This window comes from Aulostomus chinensis, chromosome 18 (assembly GCF_037954235.1).
Source record: "Aulostomus chinensis isolate RoL2024-O1b breed Wild chromosome 18, RoL_Achi_v1.0, whole genome shotgun sequence".
NCBI lineage: Eukaryota > Metazoa > Chordata > Actinopteri > Syngnathiformes > Aulostomidae > Aulostomus > Aulostomus chinensis.
Genome location: NC_141337.1, coordinates 22,810,370 through 22,830,691, shown reverse-complemented (window position 1 = coordinate 22,830,691; position 20,322 = coordinate 22,810,370). Strand labels below are relative to the sequence as shown.

The window sequence follows — 20,322 nt, the reverse complement described above, 5'->3', positions numbered from 1 at the left end:
CAAATATTTTAAACCCTCTACTACGCTCACACTCATAGGGCTCTATTTTCAAACCCGCCCCCCGCGTGGCACAGAGTTCCCACCCCTCGCAGTGGTCATTTTGAGCAGCGCAGCCTGGCACACAGCCAGATTGGCATTTTTGTCTGCCGATGTGCACAATTCCACCAAGATGAGCGTAGTAGGAGGAGGAGGAGTCGGCAGAATCTGCCTGCAGATCCACACTTTCAGTCTCCACTGCTGCTCGCCGATGGCGCAACAGTGCGCCGAGAGCTTGCCAGATTGGACCTGGTTGAATCAGTGGATCTTTGTGAACCGGCGTCGCTGCGGGTCACGTCAACAATGCTTCACAGGCAGGTTTCCACGGGCACGACACAATTTCAGTAAGATCAATGTAGCCAGCTCCTTCACTAATTATTTTAGTACTCTTGAGTATTTCAAAATAATAGCCTATAAATTAAATAAAATAATTATTTCTACTATTATTACATTCCTAATTCCTTTAAATGGGCCAATTGAATCCATATTCATGGTTACATATGTTGTGCAATATGAACTGCCCCAGCACACCGGCTGGATGACGTCCCCTCTCTGCCTGAACTCAATGACACAGGGGCCCTCTTGAATGGTACTGAGCGACACTCACACTTCTAGTTTTGTGTCATCAGGACAGAAGAAGAGGCAGTCATTTTTATTGTAGAACATTTTAGATGATATAGCTATTGATTTGATCGCTAGGCCTAAATAAACTCATCAGACTGACTAACCTACATTCTATTTCTATGGTGAAGGGTTTCCCTACGCCTTCTGAAACGAGCCTCCTCACTCCAGCTGAGCTGAAGTGAATTTACCTGCTACTTGCACATGTTTTTCTTTCTGTGAAAGTTGAGCATCACTGTGAAAAAGGTGTGTTTGCAGGGTTCCTGCAGGATCAACATATTAAATTTAAGAATCTGTAAGACAATACTGTGAGGTAGCAACTGGACAATTGTCACTGGTTCCACTATACAACAGTAAATGGCAATATTATGATGTCAGACAGCTGTCAAAGTCACGAGAGTGCAAATACAAACTAAACGAGCACAGGATCAGGAATTGAGGGCATCAGAAACACAACATTGAGAGGTCAGAAATAATCTTGTGGCCATTAAAGTTTTGTCTCCAGAAATGAATGAATTAGGGGGCGGCTAGGGGCCATTTGGCTTCAAATTTAGCCAAGAATGCTTCCAAAAAACCCATTCCAGAGGCCAAAATTGCCCCAAAGTTTTCCCCACCAACTCATAATTCTGCAGGCGTTATTGAGACAGGGTTCAATGATTATGTGAACACGAGGGTTCGCACCCCTGCCTCTCACACACGGACAACGCTCATCACTACATATCCTACCTGACCACCCAGACATACATAAATGGATATACACATAAAAATATGGGTATATATGCATGTATATGTACAAATATATACACATACATGCATATGTATTTTTATATGTACCTATATGTCACACAGGTATTTCCAAATAAAATTATATAGTGACTGACTATATGTGTGAGACAGAGCAAAGATTTGCATTGAGACGTTCCTTTTCTCGGTTTTCTTCTGACATCGTCCTCTTCCTCTTTCCGTCCTCTTGATTTGGGCTCCGCTGATTCTTCTGTTGATGTTTGTGAATGATCCCTTGTTTTGTTGACAAAACTGTAGCGACTTCAACCGAAAGAGCCGCTGAGAGTCTAAGAATGGGCCCGGATGTCAGACGCACAACAACAAAAAAAGAGATTTAAAACTTACGATCAAAGTGTTTATGAACCAGACAAAAAAGTAAACTCATTAAAAAGCGTTCAAACTAAACCAAAGTGATCGCAGCGATCAGCGGAAAACAATTAAAAAAGTCAACAAAAATGTACGGCGGACAAACAAAGGAAAAACATCAGGTAATCATAAGTGCTAGACCCCCCGCATAATCACATGACCGGCTACCAAAAAACTATAACTAAATAATACTCAAAATAAACAACAACAATTAACCCTAAACAACTCATTCCTGGCTCCTACAGTTCTCCTTTCTTTCACGGGGATACGAGAACACACAGCGCCGCGCTGTGGTACCGCAAGTCAAGACGGCAAATGCCAGTGTCAAGTAGGAAAAAACCACAGTCTCACCTCCTGCACCCTCACTCACAAGCAGCATGAGAGCCAATTTGGGACCCTGAGGTTTACAGTGAGCTGCATTTGGGACACTGAAATGATTCTGACACTAAAGCAGCCATTTGACTTACCTTTGTTTGGATGCTGAGATGATGGATCCAGCCCCTGTGTTTGTGGAGGTTTAAAGAGACATGACATTTTGAACATAAGAGCCCTGAAACAGGCCAGAGGCATAAGATGGTTTAAATACCAAAAGAAGAAAATCCACAACACATCACATGCAATTAAGAGTGAACAGGAACACAATTTATTGAAAAAATGAGTTTTATTGTGAGACTCTAGCTGACAGACAGAAAAGAGATAAAAATCTCTCTCCAAAACGTCCATGCTTCACTTCCTTGTGTCCTTTCTTCATGCGTTTAGTTGTGCTGGCTTGTCGCACCGCCTCTTGGGCCTCTGCTGTCTCCCGAAGCTCCTCCCCCACCACCTCCACCACCTCCTTGGGCTCTTCCTCACCCTGAAGCTCTTTGTTCAAGGCCATCAGCTCCTCATGCCCTTCCTCTTTTCCTGGCAGGTGGGTCCCCTGGACCTCCTCTTCCTCTGCATCGTCTTCCTCCTTGGTCTGTTGCTCCATACCCAGGACCTCCTGGGCCTCCAGGATCCTTTCTTCCTTCTCATTGCCTTTGTCCTCCTCCCACTGTTTTGCATCAGAGATGCTCACATCTTGCTGAATGTCCTTCAGGACCTTGTCCTTAGAAAAGACAGATAAAAACCACTCTACTACACGTCCATGCTTCCCTCTCTTCTGCCGGCGTCCCTCCTTCATGAGTTCGCTTGTCCTGACTTCTCGCACTGCCTCTTGGGTCTGTGCTCTCTCCTGAAGCTCCTCCCCCACCACCTCTTCGGGCTCTTCCTCAGCCTGAAGATCTTTGTCCAAGACCATCATTTCTTCCTCATGCTTTTCCTCTTTTCCTGGCAGGTGGGCCTGCTGGACCTCCTCTTCCTCTGCGTCATCTTCCTGATTCATCTGTTGCTCCGTATCCATAAGAATCACCACCACCTCATGCTCTTCCTCTTTTCCAGGCAGGTGGGCCTCCTGGACCCCCTCTACCTCTGTATTGTCCTCCTCTTTTGCCTGTTGCTCTTTATCCAGGCCCTCCTGGGCCTCCAGGCCCTCCTGGGCCTCCAGGCCCTCCTGGGCCTCCAGGCCCTCCTGGGCCTCCAGGCCCTCCTGGGCCTCCAGGCCCTCCTGGGCCTCCAGGCCCTCCTGGGCCTCCAGGCCCTCCTGGGCCTCCAGGACCTCCAGGACCCTTTGGTCGTGCTCATGCTCTTCAGCCTCATCCCATTGCTCAGCATCAGTGATGCTCACTTCCTGCTCAGCTTCCTTCAGGACCTGCTCCGACTCATCACACTCTGCATTCTTGTCCTGCTCCTCGTTCCTCCACCGGGCCTCAAGGACCTCCAGGAATGCCTTCATATCCTCAAGCTCAGCCTTCCACACAGTGTTCGTGGCCTGCCACTCGGCATACACTTCCCTGTTCTCCATCTTCAACTTGAACATCAAGTCCTCACACTCTTTTCTCCACACATCGGTGTCCTGGACCCTCACAGGCTCGTTTGGCTTAGCCTCCACCATTGCTCTCCTCTTGGCCTCCTGGAGCTTTGCTTCCTTCTTCCTCCTTGGAGCCATCTTTCTCTGGGATCAGGAACGTTGCTCAAACACAAGGCTGAAAGTGCTCTTCTTAGTTGGATTATTGATCAGGCGTGAACAAGCTTGAGATGTATTGAAGGACGACTTGTACTGTTGACATATACATCCTTCTCTGAATTGTGTCATCGTGATGATTCAGAATATTCTTCTGACATCAATGAAGGAGACTATAAAGACTACAAAGACTATAAAGACAAGAAAATACGATCAAAGTGAGAGAGTCAGAGATGAAAGACAGAATTCTGTCATCAAAAGGAAAGCTCTAAGATCAAAGTCAGAGGTGGTCTGTAAGATCACAGAACCTTCGACTGCTCAAGCTCCGGTAAATTATGGAATGCAGTTCAAAGGAGAAACAACTAAACTACCAGAAGGACAAACGAGAAGTGTAGTTGATTGACATTAGTGACGCCACTTCTGCCCAGCACTGCTACGTACACACACATACACACACACACACACACACACACACACACACACACACACACACACACACACACACACATATATGTATATACAAAAGTCTTGACTGTTTTAACCTGGTTATGATGATGTATTGCATCCAAACAAAATTTTAGGGCAATGAATGAGCAAAGAAATAAAAGTACTGGGTAATTACATCAAAAAAAGTACTTGAGTATATAACAAGTTGGATAAAATCCGAAGTAAAGAAAGGGTTAAACAAAAAAAAGTCTGAACAAATTGAACACTCTTATAAAGTTCATTAATATTTCAAGTCAAAATATCAGGCCAGGTTTACTTTGTTTACCATTTTAATGAGGTCAGCAAAAACAATCACCGTGACTGCAGTGCTGACATCAGGTGAGTGAAGATGTCAAAATAAGAGGATGCTTACAGGACTTTAAACCCTTATTTTTGTCATATCTAAAAGATTATTTTTATACATTTGCTGTCTGCTAAAATGGGTTTGGTGGTTAATAAGGAAGTATTTCTTTTTTCCTGCCGTGTCCATTGTCATATTTATCACCCTGTTTTAAGCTGAATGTGCTGCCAAAATTTTTCATTAGCTGAAGTCAGGAGATGTGAATAATTACAGTGATAATGTACTTTGCATTTCCTGTGTTTTCTTTGCTGCAAATTTCAAAGCTACATGCACCAGATATGGTCAAGTTCGTCTCTTGAGTGAATTGAATGACATCACCAATTTTGGGCGTTTGTCATATATTTAGTCGCTTGCCTTCCACAATTATTTCATTCATGGGTGTCATTGGCCACTGATGCCACCTGAACCGAGGTAGGACTCAGACTTAAAAATCCTCCCTGAAATTCATTTGGCCCCTGGAAGAACTTGACTCAAGGACTTAGTCCCAACACTGTGTGAAATATGAGTTGTTAACTGCTTGTTTGTGGGGCACTTAATTAGGGGTCCAAGCCCAAAGGGGCTGGGAGTGACGTTGCCTCACATATGTCGTTCCCAGTACCAGAGGTACTTTTGCATCTTGGGTGCAATAAGGCCCTGTTATGGCCCCAGGGCCTTTGCCTGCGTTTGTTGTGGTTGTTGTTTGTTGCTGTGTGTTTTTTGCTTTGCTTTTCAGTTCCTCCCCGGCATGATCAGGAGATTGGAGGCAGCTGGCCACTGACTCCGGTGCTCCCTTTTAAACCCGCCCCTACTCGTAGCCCAAGCTCCCCTGGCACCACATCAAGTAACCTTAGTTCTCTGATTTTGCATGTAGTTTCTTGAAAAGTAAAGACTTTTAGCAATATTTAGTGGCTGTGTTTAGTTGTTGAAATGTTATTTGGTGCTGTTTTTGTGTGTAAAGTCGAGCTCTTTGTTCTGTTTTGCCCCTCTCCGACAGGTGGGTGGGTGATTGATGTGGTGGAGGTGATTCCTTGACTGGTGAAGTGGTTTCCCAAAGAGGACTTCTTGTTACTCAGCACGGTGGTGCAGTGTTCAGCACTGTCGCCTCACAGCAAGAAGGGTTTGAGCCCCATGTTCTCCCTGTTCCTGCTGGGTTCTCTCTGGTACTCCAGCTTCCTCCACAGTCCAAAGACATCAAGAGGGGACCAGGTTAATCCAGACTCTAAATTGACCGTAGGCGTGGCTGGGAGAGCCAATGGTTGTCTGTCTCTATGTGTTGGCCCTGCCATGGACTGGTGACCTGTCCAAGGTGAACCCTGCTTTCCCCCGAAAGTCGCTGGGATAGGCTCCACCCCCCCCCAACCCTTAACAGGATAAGAGGTAGAAAATGGATGGATGGACTTGTGACATTGATCAGTGGTTACTTATGGCAGGGATAGAGGGTTTTGTTAAGGCTCTCTCTGAGATGTTGTTAGACCAGGGATCCTTTGATTGAAAATAGCCAATCATTATTAGACATGTGTCAGCGATAAAGGAATGAAAGAAAAATGTTCAAGCTATTTTGAATGCAGATTTGTATGAAATGGAACTATTAAACCTTCACAAGAGTCACCTGATGCAGTTAATATGGCTAGGGTTGTCTGTTCCCAGAAGTTGCCTTCAGATTTGGCCCTAAATTTTGAGCGACAAAAAACAAACATTTCATTGAACTGGAGATGGAGAAGGCATTGGAGTTGGAAAAATGAGACAAAGAAAAAATGTGGAAGCAAACTGAATGGGCTAAAATGGACTTGGAGCGACAAAGGGTGAGTCTAATTAAAGAAGGTAACTTGTGCGGCATCCCGAGAAATAAGGAGAAGCCTGACGCTGGTGATATTTTCCTTGTTGTCTGCAGGTAACAGCAGCTATTATTCAAAGCTTGGAGCTGCTCTGATGAAGGCTTATGAGCTGCTTGCTGAGGCCTTCCTGCAGAATGATTTGATAAATGGGAAATAATAATGGGAAAATGGTCCTGCGGTGGGAATGCATTTCTCTGTGCATCCAAGTGCCACTTTTTGTGCCGGGAGGGTGAGGCAATCATGGCGTCAATGAGGATGAAGATGTCCGTCATTTCTGTCACCAAAATAGTCACAGGGAGAAAAACTGTGTGTGACATGAAACACACTGGAGGAGCAGGGGAAGCCAGCTGCTTGGGCTGCGCCGTGTCCAGTGAAAAGGTTGATGACCAGCCACGTACTGGATTGCCATCATGTCGAAGCCCAATTTAAGATCACGTTTGCCCTTCTTTTATTCTGGTGTCTGCCCTACCCTTTTCTGGCGACACAGACACTCGTTCGTACATACCCATGATGGGGGCTGGCATGCTGATCTGTCAAGTGCCAGTGCATAAAATCCTGCTTCATTCAGATTTGTTTAACGGTGAAGTCAGAATAGAGGTGTGGCCAGCTCTGTCTTTCAAAAGCATTTTGCTGATTCTGGGTGATGTCTGGGTCACTTGGCCACCACGGCTCACTCCAACCTTTGCCAAATGCTACTATCTAGCTAGTTCTTAGCGTTTGTGCAATTAGCGGTGGGAGGATAGGGAGATGCTTCTGAGCAGTTGTACCCACCTTTGCCACCTTAACGGAATACCACAAGCACCATAGGGGGGCCTGCTGCCAAACCCAACAGGAAGAATATAACTGTTCAAACAAAACACCCCAGTTTGGTCATCAACAAAGCCCGAAGCAAAAGAGGACACGAGAACAAGCTCTCCTACAAACTGGCACAAACAAAACGTTGGCATTGCCTTCCCAAATCAGCTGGTGGACAACACCAGACCTTCCGACTGGTATGGCCAGAAACAAACTTAACCTGGGCCACTTTACCTGAGTGCATAAAATATAAGGAAGTGCTTTCAAAATAAAATAGGAACTGTCTTGCCTAATCCAAACAAGGCAAGGCAAGGCAAGGCAGTTTTATTTTTAGAACCCGTTTTCACCACCAGTTTGTCTCAAAGGGCTTCACATGGCATCATAACAACATCCTCTGTCCTTAGACCCTCACATCGACTGAGGAGAAACTCCATAGAAAACCCTTTGAACAGGGAAAAATCTGAGAAACCTCAGGGTGAGCAACAGAGGAGGATCCCTCACCAGGAGGGACAGACGTGCAGTAGATGTTGGTACAGACAAGAAAACAGTTTACAATACAAAATGTGGGAAACATGGAAATGTTAATAACAGTTGAGGAAGGAAGCTTCTGGAAGGGGAGGCAGGGAGAGCAAGCCAGCTTGATGGGGGACTGGATGGTAGACTGGTTCATGGAAGGGGAGGCAGGGAGAGCAAGCCAGCTTGATGGGGGACTGGATGGTAGACTGGTTCATGGGAGGGGAGGCAGGGAGAGCGAGCCAGCTTGATGGGGGACTGGATGGTAGACTGGTTCATGGGAGGGGAGGCAGGGAGAGCGAGCCAGCTTGATGGGGGACTGGATGGTAGACTGGTTCATGGAAGGGGAGCGCAGGGAGAACAAGCCAGCTTGATGGGGGACTGGATGGTAGACTGGTTCATGGAAGGGGAGGCAGGGAGAGCAAGCCAGCTTGATGGGGGACTGGATGGTAGACTGGTTCATGGAAGGGGAGCGCAGGCCGGTATAACAGTAGGGAATAAGAGGGGGGGCGATGCAGCCGGCGGTTGGGGCTCGGGTGGATCAAAACAAAACAACAAACGAGAAAACCCCAAATAATTATAAAGAAAAACACACTGAGGAAAAATGGGAAATGTCACAAAGATCAAAACTACAAAGCCAGAAAAAAATAGAAACTAAAATGAAAAAAAAATGGTCAAGATGGGACTGTGAAATGATACATGATACTACAGGAAGTAGGTTCTAGTTATTAACAAGCATTTAATCTGTCTAAGGACACGTGATACATTCATGTTGCATTAATGATGCTGGTGGCCTAAAAACAGAAGAAGCAATAATCAGAGGTTTTTTTTTTCTGGTTTATTTTAGCTTAGAGTTTTGGCCATGGAACTGTGTGACGACAAATAAATAACTGCATGGTGTTCACATACAAAATAAATAAATGTTGAATGAATGGATGGATGTAAGTCCCATTCCAATCCAATAATATAATTTCTATGAACTCCTATTTATGTGATGGGCAGATTTACGTTTGCATGAAAGTGAAACAAGAAGAGAGAGAAATGAAAAAAAATGTAGCAAGCTCTGTATGCTGAGAGATGAAGCTTCAGTCACACTACAAATAATTTGTCCCTCAATTCTGTCTTCGTAAGTAGGTTTAATTTTGTAAGTGTTACCCAAGTCTTGAGTCAAGTTGTCTCACTTTTTGGCAACTCGCCTGGTGGTAACACGACCCACAAGGCTCAGAATTTCACAGGAATTCAAAGGGTTTTGTGGGCCAGGCCATGTTTGAGTAGGCCTACCACCACAACAGCTATCATCATGTGAGGTAAAAGCATGTAAGTAGGAACCGTTAAAGCTTCAGGAGACATTGGTGAGAGGATGCAGATCAAGTCTTCAGAATGTGGAAAAATGTGTTCAACATGATGACGTCGATGTCTTGCGACTAATAAGAACTTCCATAGAACATGTTGGAAGCTACTTCAGGTGCATGGAGTGTCACGCAGCATATAGAAGGTAGTGAGAGGAAACAGGCAGCCTGAACACCTCTACAACTAAACCCATAAACTTCTGTAGCTCAGAGTGGATGTACAGACTTTATATTATTTGTTGATGCTGTTTTTATTTTACTTGCATCTATGTAAGGAAGCTGCGTGTGTTGTGCATTGTGTTACTCTGCATGTGATAAATGGTGTTCATACATGACACAAATGAAAACCTGCGTGCTGTTCCTTCTTTCGACCACCAACCTGCCAGCGCCGCATTTTCTGACCCCGTTTCCTGACACCTTCAGTGGAGCCGTCTGAAGCCCCACCAATGAACCCTCCTTTAAAGTTACTCACTTTTATTCCTCTCGCCATCTTGATTGAAAATCTAGATCAACGAGGTCTGCTCAGCATTTTTATACATGCCACAGACCATGGTTGGGTTGTACCATGCAGCGAATTTCCCAACAAACCAAATACAGAACAAAGAGCCCGTTTGTGTGGAAAAATGTCGGACACATTGCTGAGGTGATCTGAGTGTGATGTGTCCTACTTTAACATGTACGCCCTTCATTTCCAAATATTTCTGTTTGTTTTCTTCTCGTTGATTCAGTTGCATGCAAGCGGGAATGCAGGTTATAAATGATGCATTTACGATGTGAAGGATTTAATTTTTTTAGATTACATTTTTCTTCAGTGGGACAGACAGAATTGTTGCTGACAGGGTGTTCAACTCAGGGCTTCTGTTCTTATCCATCTGCCAATCATCTTTGGGTGTATCCATACAGTAAACCTATTTATGAGCACAGGCTTCCTGTAAGACTCACACGTACTCTGTCCTGTGCTGCTCGATTGTGTAATTGTCAGCTATGCCGCAAACCTGCAGAACAGAACGCATGTCTGCCTATCATGGAAGTAGCTCATTAGATATTTTCAAAACAAAGCTGAGATAGTATTTTTTTTAACCTTTACTTTGACTAGCGTTTGCTCTTTGCTGCACTTATGCACTCTGATGTATGCTTTTAAATATTTTCATTGGGATTTTTCCTCTCTTCTCAGTTTTTAAACATGTTTTTAATATGTTCTCTTTGTTGTGAAGCACTTTGAGCTGTAATCTTTGTAATGAAAGATGCCATACAAATAAAGTTTATTTTTAAAGGTAGTAGTAATAGTATTGAAAAATTCTATATATTTAAAAGCACTTGTTGTAGCTGCATTTTTTGTAGTAGCCTGCTTTTCCCTGAGTCGTCTTCATTAACCTGCGCTTGATTTGCGAGGCCACAATTTGATTTACATCTGACAAAACCTTCCTTGCCTTCTTCAGGCCACCAGCCAGATATCAGCGCTGGATGTAAATGACTGGGATAAAAGCATCGGAACAACATGGCAATTAACATGTTTGTGTGCGAGATGACAATTCGTCTGTCACGCAGAAACTTTCTGACAGTCACAATTATCAATATGTTCCATCAAGCTAGACAATAAAATTCAACACATCTTCCTGCTGTCCAAGTTTGTTGTTTGTTTTTTACTCTTAACATCAGGAACTTGGAGAAGTTGAAAAAAAACAACCTCTCAACTTGGGGACTGGAACCGTCTGAAGAGCAGGTAACTGCAGCAGACCAGAAGGCCCCGCCCCCTCAACGTGCTGAGATTTGACTGCCCTAACAGATATAACAAACCAAATTATACACCTGGATCTGGAAAAGATACACCCGTTTAACATTCCACATCAAGCTTTTCAACTAAACCATCACTGTACTGAATCACTGCCAGCTGGGTGTGTGGAGGAGGAGCAGTGGAGGCGAATGAACGTGGTGGAAGGAGGTGACGTGCTGGCTGACTGCTGGCAGTGGCTGACTACTTTTTTGTTGAGGCTGACAGAAAAAAAAAATTGGTTGCTTTTTACGTTTGGAAAATCTGAGTTGAACGGATTTCAGACGATACTCAAGTACCTCTACAACTATAACTGCATCTTTTTTTTCCAAACACAAGAAGGCAGCATGGCAGAGAATGAGCGCTCAGAGGTTGTGCATGTCGGCACGCCCCGTTCAAGACTGCTTCGGTTCCGGTGTCCTGCATCAAGGTTCACTGTCCCATCAATGAGGACTCTGTGGATGCCAAAGTAGAATAAAGTCATTGTGAATGTTCCCAATAATGTCTGCGCTGCTCCTGCTATCACTGCTGTGGAGATGAAAAATCCAGTTGTTTGCCAGGTGTAATTGGACGGCTCGTCTCCCCTTCATCCTTTCAACCAGCTTTCAACAGTGACGCTTTCACGCAGCTAATTGCAGGAAGGAAATTGCATGCAACGTACTTTCCATGCAATCTGACAGCCACAGGAAGCAATTCAAAACAAATCGGCCTTTTGTAAAAGACTTAGCCTAATGGTTTACAAATTAGCTCCCCAGATTGGTCATTTCTCATTTCTCGATTTCTTTTTCTTTTTTTTTGATATTTAAATTAGTGGTTAGTTTCATTGTAACCGAAGGACTGCTTTCCTCTCATCTGATTTCACCTGGAGCTCATATCAGTTCTGACATGTTGTATCACCTTTGTTTCATCTGTCCCAGAGATTAGGAACAAACATATATGTGTATATCTACATCTATAACAGCGGGAGGGACAATGGGCTGCCAGTGAGCGAATTCTCAGTTTGATGCACATCAGTCTGATGTCGTGATTAGACGCTGTCCTCTTTTTATGTTATCAGTGTTTTGATTGGCTGAGTTGGGAACTTTGCAACTCTTGCAGCCGTTTCAGACATGTTTCATGTATGTTGCGTGTCTTTATGCCATGCAGCTCACCTGCACCTCAGTGTCATCGCGGCTTCAACAAACTGAAGTTGCACATAAGTATCCCAATGTGAAGCCAGTCTCAGATTTGAACTGTTTCCATCTTTTTCCACCTCGCACCCTGAGTCCCGACATGGGTGTGTCATCCTTCCATTGTTGTCAGGTTTCGTGTGCCATGTACGGCACTAATACAGTCCTGTTAAAACACTGGTTTGTGTCAGTCATTAAAATGAATGTACTGTGAGACGATGATTGTCAGTGACAAATCTATTCACGTCCAATTACTCCTTCAGTGGTTTCCATCGGCTTATTTGACAGCTGAACTGAACCTGATAAACTGCTTGCAGCATTACAATGGCAGATGAATGAAAAGCTTTGGCTCAGCCCCAGACTCCCCCAACTGTCTCTCATACTTTTGATACAATATACGAACATGCAAATCCTGTCCGGTCTTCCCCTGTCTTTGTTTCTTTCCTTCTCTCTCTTTCTTATACACAGACACACACATACACACACACCCTCCCTCCCTTCCCTCCCATCTACACCGGCCTGCGCTCCCCTTCCATGAACCAGTCTGCCATCCAGTCCCCCATCAAGCTGGCTTGCTCTCCCTGCCTCCCCTTCCATGAACCAATCTGCCATCCAGTCCCCCATCAAGCTGGCTTGCTCTCCCTGCCTCCCCTTCCATGAACCAGTCTGCCATCCAGTCCCCCATCAAGCTGGCTTGCTCTCCCTGCCTCCCCTCCCATGAACCAATCTGCCATCCAGTCCCCCATCAAGCTGGCTTGCTCTCCCTGCCTCCCCTCCCATGAACCAGTCTACCATCCAGTCCCCCATCAAGCTGGCTTGCTCTCCCTGCCTCCCCTCTCATGAACCAGTCTACCATCCAGTCCCCCATCAAGCTGGCTTGCTCTCCCTGCCTCCCCTTCCATGAACCAGTCTACCATCCAGTCCCCCATCAAGCTGGCTTGCTCTCCCTGCCTCCCCTTCCATGAACCAGTCTACCATCCAGTCCCCCATCAAGCTGGCTTGCTCTCCCTGCCTCCCCTTCCATGAACCAATCTGCCATCCAGTCCCCCATCAAGCTGGCTTGCTCTCCCTGCCTCCCCTTCCATGAACCAGTCTGCCATCCAGTCCCCCATCAAGCTGGCTTGCTCTCCCTGCCTCCCCTCCCATGAACCAGTCTACCATCCAGTCCCCCATCAAGCTGGCTTGCTCTCCCTGCCTCCCCTCCCATGAACCAGTCTACCATCCAGTCCCCCATCAAGCTGGCTTGCTCTCCCTGCCTCCCCTTCCAGAAGGTTCTTTCTTCAACTGTTATTAACATTTCCATGTTTCCCACATTCTGCATTGTAAACTGTTTTCTTGTCTGTAACAACATCTCCTGCACGTCTGTCCCTCCTGGGTGAGGGATCCTCCTCTGTTGCTCACCCTGAGGTTTCTCAGATTTTTCCCTGTTCAAAGGGTTTTCTATGGAGTTTCTCCTCAGTCAATGTGAGGGTCTGAGGGCAGAGGATGTTGTTATGATGCCATGAAGCCTGGAGACAAACTGTTTGTGAAAACGGGCTATACAAAGAAAATTACCTTGCCTTGCCTTGCCTTACCATCTCACACACGCAAGGAGACACACGTTGGAGGGTTGACGCCTCGCTGTCTGCATGTGTTGAGGAGCATTATTATTAACTGCGGTGTGAATAGAGGCAGCGGTACATCCCCTCCTCTCTGGCTGCTGTAGAGCTGTAGGGCTCGCCTTTGTTCTGCACTTCATCATGGCACAACATAATTACAGTCTTAGAAGACTTAGCCCTCGCCTCACCTCGTCTATGTATAGGCACACATGAAAACATAAAATACATGCTGACCTCCTGTACTGTTGTTAATATGTGAATACATTCATATATCTATAAAGTGATATCAAACCCAACATCAGTACTTCTACCCAGAGGGACGCTGCATATCAACTGAAACAGTGCGACCAAAGTTTTCCAAGGATGCAGTTTGCTTGTCGGATGAGGTGTCAGGCGAGTGCTGATGAGAAAAATAACTCAAGTCGTGATTAAAATTTGCATACAAATCCGCGTCCTTGTCCATATTAGAGGCCATGATTCAGTAAGTCCTTGGTCCTGGGAGGAGGCAAGGACGTATGCCTGGGACCCCATCGGGGGATCCAGGCGAAAGCTGCCTAACACCTGGATCCTTTGCATAGATTCATTATGTACTTGTGTGAAGTTGTACTTCATAATTGTGTATTGTCATATTGTCTTGTATTCTGTGATTGTGTTGATCCGCCCTGATCGCTCCCCCTGAGCTCTCTGCCCTTTCAAGGTTTTTTTTTTAAACCTGATGCAGGATCTATAGACAGAGGACTGCAGGAGGCAAATTTTGGGCTTTATAAATAAAATGTGATTGATTTGATTGATTGATTGCATTGATGTAAACACAGACACAGAGCAATAATCATGCCAGTCACTCCAAGATATTCACAGTATGAACTTCTACAAAGTTAAAGGTGACTAATTTCCCTCAGTATCATAGCTCTGCTCCTCGGTTGGAGTCTGTGACTTCACAGTATAAAGATGATCCTTATTTCTTCATTTTGACTTTTTTTTTTCACTTTCCATTTCCAGGAAAACATGAATGAAAAAATGACCAGAATGCAGCAAATGTAGTCTTTCTATCTACAGATTTCCTAGCGGGGACCTGCAGACCTCATAGACGTTCAAAGTGCCTTGACAGAAGCTTTGTTTTGCTCTGGATTTCCCAGCGCAACTTCCAAAATGGTGAATAATTCCACCTTTAGTTCTTCTAGTTGGATGTAAGAACTCATTAAAAATACCCTTAATGGTGGGAAAGGCAATACTGACCCTCCCCCTCTTCGATAGATAATCAACAGCAACATTACTGATGCTGTAAGACAAACTACAGGGCAGTCAAGGGGACTGAGGGGGTGCCACTCCACAGTGGACGGACTCCCTCCTGGTCGGTGTGGGGTTGTGTGGGTGTGGGGTACAGTAATAGAGGGAAATGGGTGCCACTCCTTGGTGGAAAAGGCTCTGTCCCAATAGGGACACCAATGGGTGTGCTCCAGACCAGGAAGAGTGCCAGTCATGGGGGGCTAAGTGTCACTCCTTAGCCGTGCAGAGTGGTGAGGGGCACAAGCTCTTTGTGCGGTCCTAACATTTTATGATCAATGTAATATCATATATTCACAGCCACCATGTAACATGTATAATGTTTTCATACATGTTACATGGTGGCGATGGGAAACAAAAATCCAAGAACTTCCTCACTTGATGACATCACCATAACTTCCATGTTTTAGTCTGTATGTCATCACATCTACACAAAACAGTTCCGTGTTGTTGATCTCTCTTCCAGAGGGGCTGAAGCCCCCGCATTGAAAGTTTGACAAAACAAATCCTGATCTTTTCCTCTTCAGCAGCTCAGTGGAGGACTTTGATATTTTGTGTAGAACTCACGTTTGCTGTCACGCCGAGTGTTTGATCAGAAAACAGACATTTATGAGGTTTTTCATGTGACAGCTTGTGCACACACTGAAACTAGCTGGTAATTTACGATTCTTCCCCTCTAGACGCTGTCTAGGCTGGAAATCACAATTCTAAAGTAGACAGCAGGTTGAAACTAGCAAAGATTTCAATTCATTCAGTTGATTGTCGACACAGTCTGGTACAAAGCTGTGGACTAAATATGAAACTTTAACCAGCAGCTTTTCTTCCAAGATGTTTTTTGCATGTTTGTTTGTTCATTTGTTTGTTTTTTTGTCCTGGTTTTTGTGGAAATTTGAACTGCAGGGTGGAGAAATAAAAGTGTCATTTCATCTGTGACTCTGTGGTTGTGATGGCACCAAAGCTTGAGGTGACACAAAACCAGATCCCAGTTTGCAATGGTCTAGGAACTGAACTGAAATTATCTCAATACAAGTTGGGTTTAGGCAGGGGAAAGTGGCCCAGTCAACTCTGTAACCTTCTGGTAGGGAGGTGATGAAGTGATGGCGAGACATGGAAGGCAAACCAAGGTTGTTTTTCAGATACAACTGAGCGAAACAGGAGCCGAGAAAACGGCTCCCATTGTGAGAGCCAGGCAATGCGAGGCCATGCGTGTCAATTCAACAACTTTCATATTAATTCTGGGCATTCCTGAGAGCCAGGGGAGGGGTTTAAAGCTCTATTTTATGTCATCTTGCAATGATTTAGAAAAGACTTGACAAGAAGGAGAAGGAGAAAGACAAAGGCTTATTGAGGTTTGATTGTAGGGAAACGAGATCGAATGTTTTAATTAATGTGAGGCTCAAAGCTCAAATGCTGGGAAAAAAAGCAGAACGCCAAATTTTTCATTTTGCACAGTGTAACAGGATTAATATGACATGTTTTGTATTCCCATCCAGTCCGTTGAAGGAACTCTATTAATACTACTACTAGCAGTACTCGCCAGTTGCTGGCCAGTGGTCATGAATGGGTGTCTTAAACGGCAGGTAGAGCTGTGTGAGCTCAGTCCGGTTGCTGTTCACCTGACTCAACTGTTCAAGGTACGTCATTTTCTGTCATGTGATCATGTAATCATGCTGCATGCAATGAACAGATGTTTTGTTGAAGTAACTGCCGCTGGCTGATGCCATGCCAGAGTGTGTGTGTGTGTGTGTGTGTGTGTGTGTGTGTGTGTGTGTGTGTGTGTGTGTGTGTGTGTGTGTGTGTGTTTGGGCAGATGCCTCTCCTTCTCTCAATAGCCCACCACTCCACCAGCAAGGCTCCGCTCTAGCAATTTCGCCCACATGTGCTTCAGGCTTTGTGGATTTTAATTTGGATAAATTCATCATAAAATTAAATATTCATAAATTGAACTGTGTGACCCTGGATGTTTTTTGGGGGTATTTGGACTGGTTTCAGGTACACATGTTTACTTAGGATAAAGAGCCAAGGAGACCCTTCAATTTTAGGGCTTTGTGCCCACCAACTCGTACTCTTTAAACGCGGTGACATGTGACATCCATGGTGATACAACCACAGCTGATCGAAAGGACCTTTATTGGAGATGTGATTAAATACATTTTGTCATGAAATGTGAAACAGAAGCTTAGATGTCATGACGGCTGTTATGGTTACTGGAAGGGGATAAAAACACTTCTGTGACTATGATGAATACAGAGGAGGTCCCAGGATCAAACCTTGTGGGACACCATAGAAGAAAGAAGCAGAGGGGACATGTAACCCCTCATGGGAACAATTTCATGGGGTCACAGTCGACTTAAACTTACCTTTCATCTTAAGACTATCATTTGTCAGTTATTGTGTGATTTGCTGCTTTTCTTATTTGATGAAACACAGTTGGAGATTATCAACAATTTTGTGTTTGTCAGCCTTTGCAGGCCCCTAATTTGACCACAGTGGAACTGCGAACATTTATTTTACAAATTTATCAAAATTTAATTAAAGCCGCATTTAGATATGCAGTGTCAATGTCTGTGTCTTGATTTCCTGTTTTATTTTGTGGTTAGGGTTCTGTCTTCCTGTGTGCTTCCTTTTGTCTTGGTCTGTCTTTAGTTCCTGTTTTATTTTGGAAGCTCAGGTCTTGTCTTCCTGGGTGCTCCCTGCCATGATTACCTCATGTGTCTCACCTGAGTATGACTGCACCACCTGTGTCTCCTTTCTTCGTGCACTGAACCTCTGTGTTTCCCATTGCCGTTTACTGTGTGGTGTTCCCTGTCCTCTGGGTTTCCAGTCTTTGCGTAGAACTGACTTTCGTTGGTACTTTGATTTGGAGCCCCCCCTCATGAACCAGTCTACCATCCAGTCCCCCGTCAAGCTGGCTTGCTCTCCCTGCGCTCCCCTTCCATGAACCAGTCTACCATCCAGTCCCCCATCAAGCTGGCTTGCTCTCCCTGCCTCCCCTCATGAACCAGTCTGCCATCCAGTCCCCCGTCAAGCTGGCTTGCTCTCCCTGCGCTCCCCTTCCATGAACCAGTCTACCATCCAGTCCCCCGTCAAGCTGGCTTGCTCTCCCTGCCTCCCCTTCCATGAACCAGTCTACCATCCAGTCCCCCGTCAAGCTGGCTTGCTCTCCCTGCGCTCCCCTTCCATGAACCAGTCTACCATCCAGTCCCCCGTCAAGCTGGCTTGCTCTCCCTGCCTCCCCTCATGAACCAGTCTGCCATCCAGTCCCCCATCAAGCTGGCTTGCTCTCCCTGCGCTCCCCTTCCATGAACCAGTCTACCATCCAGTCCCCCATCAAGCTGGCTTGCTCTCCCTGCCTCCCCTTCCATGAACCAGTCTACCATCCAGTCCCCCATCAAGCTGGCTTGCTCTCCCTGCCTCCCCTTCCAGAAGCTTCCTTCTTCAACTGTTATTAACATTTCCATGTTTCCCACATTCTGCATTGTAAACTGTTTTCTTGTCTGTAACAACATCTACTGCACGTCTGTCCCTCCTGGTGAGGGATCCTCCTCTGTTGCTCACCCTGAGGTTTCTCAGATTTTTCTCTGTTCAAAGGGTTTTCTATGGAGTTTCTCCTCAGTCGATGTGAGGGTCTGAGGACAGAGGATGTTGTTATGATGCCATGAAGCCTGGAGACAAACTGGTGGTGAAAACGGCTCTACAAAGAAAATTACCTTGCCTTGCCAGGACTTAGGCCTGTTGACCTTTTAGTTGGTACTTTGTGCTTTCCTTCTTTTGGACCTTGGACCCCCGTGTTGTGTTTTACTTTTTTTTTTGAATTAAAGACTTTTGTTACACTTGTTTGAGGCTGTCTGCATTTGGCTGCAGTATTCCCTACAGTCCTGACAAATCTGATACAGCATCCTGAACCAGACTCTCAGATATAACAATTCTTATTAGTAATAAATACAATTTTGTAGTTTTTCAAGATCATATATAATGATTGAAAAGGCTTTTACAATTACAAATTCTGTAATAATGCTTTTAAATCCACTTGGTTTCATCTAAAAACTCATATCAGTGATAATGTGTCAGGTTTTATTTGATTAAAAATAATTTGTGCAGAGGATCCCTGAAATTGATCAGGCGTGATTTTAAAAACAGAAATTAACAGGAATACAGATCCCAGGCATATTGCAGTTATTAAAGTATTACTGATTTTTTTTCATATTTTTCAAGTGTATTATGTCCATAGAGGCTTAAGGGGCAGCAGATCGAGCCTCATTCCTTATCACTGTTCAAGATTTATTGTAAAAACACACACAACTGAGTACGAAGAGAACTATTAGCTCCGATGTTGCCCCTCAATCCATCGCCGCCAAATGGCTGCTCCACCTTTACCTGCCTGTGAAGAAAAAAAAAAAGAATGAAAGGAAAAAAAATCTGACAACTCTGCAAGACTGTGCCACTAAATAATAGCATTGACGCAGCAAGGAGGGTGTGCCTGGCACTGGGAGAGGTGAAATCAGGGAGGGGAGGAATGTTGGCTGCAGATGAAAGCAGGAGAGCAGGCTGGGATGTGTAATAAGTCTTCACACATCAGCCTCTTGGTATAATAATAGAGGCTGGAGAGGAGAAAAGAGGAAGAAACATGCCAAAACATCTCTAACTCTTGTGTTTGAGTGTGTGTGTGTGTGTGTGTGTTTGTTGCTGCTTGTGTTCATCTTGTCTTGCTCTGTCAGTCTCTCTTTGTAACATGTAATTGTTGATTTTTTTTTCCAATTCAGAAGACAAAAATATTTTATCAGTACTACACAATTTACTGTTGTTGAGTGACATCCATACAGAATTTACGTTCACTCATTCGTTTCTAGACTGTATTCTTTTTTGCACTAAAATGTACATCTTTCTCTGTGTATTGCTGTGTGTGTGTGTATGTGTGTGTGTGTGTGTGTGTGTGTGTGTGTGTGTGTGTGTGTGTGTGTGTGTGTGTTGCTGACAGCAGAGCTCTGTCAAACCCAGGATTAGTGACTGAACAGGCCCTGAGGCAAATATGAAAACATCTGTTTACCTTTTACCCCCCGCTGACACTGCAGAGGTACACAGTACTAGTACTAGATACAGTATTCAGCAGCAACGCAACACGGTCGGCATACTTACAAATAAAAATGTCCAATTAAAGACCTTCAGAAATAGAACAAGAAAATTCTATAATTCTATTTGAAATAAAAAGTAAATACAGACCACATATATATATATATATATATATATATATATATATATATATATATATATATGTGGTCTGTATTTACTTTATCTATAAATATATATATATATATATATATATATATATAAAGGT

At 44.6% G+C, this 20,322-nt stretch overlaps 1 protein-coding gene across 1 annotated transcript; it reads right to left on the bottom strand.

Moving 5' to 3' along the window:
* Nucleotides 1-2,467: 2,467 nt before the first annotated feature.
* On the bottom strand, nucleotides 2,468-3,955 carry LOC147245776 (uncharacterized). The gene is made up of 2 exons (XM_086185283.1): nucleotides 3,230-3,955; nucleotides 2,468-3,121 (listed from the first exon to the last, which is right to left on the bottom strand). The coding sequence occupies exons 1-2, from the start codon at nucleotides 3,830-3,832 to the stop codon at nucleotides 2,468-2,470; spliced, it is 1,257 nt and encodes a 418-aa protein (XP_086041409.1). The 5' UTR covers nucleotides 3,833-3,955.
* Nucleotides 3,956-20,322: the final 16,367 nt, after the last annotated feature.

Bases quoted from the DNA above. Each gene is read 5' to 3' on its own strand.
- LOC147245776 (XM_086185283.1), bottom strand. From the start codon at position 3,832: ATGGCTCCAAGGAGGAAGAAGGAAGCAAAGCTCCAGGAGGCCAAGAGG. The intron at 3,122-3,229 runs CTGCCTGGAAAA...CAGCAGGCCCAC, and splicing joins AGGGGGTCCAGGAGGCCCAC to CTGCCAGGAAAAGAGGAAAA.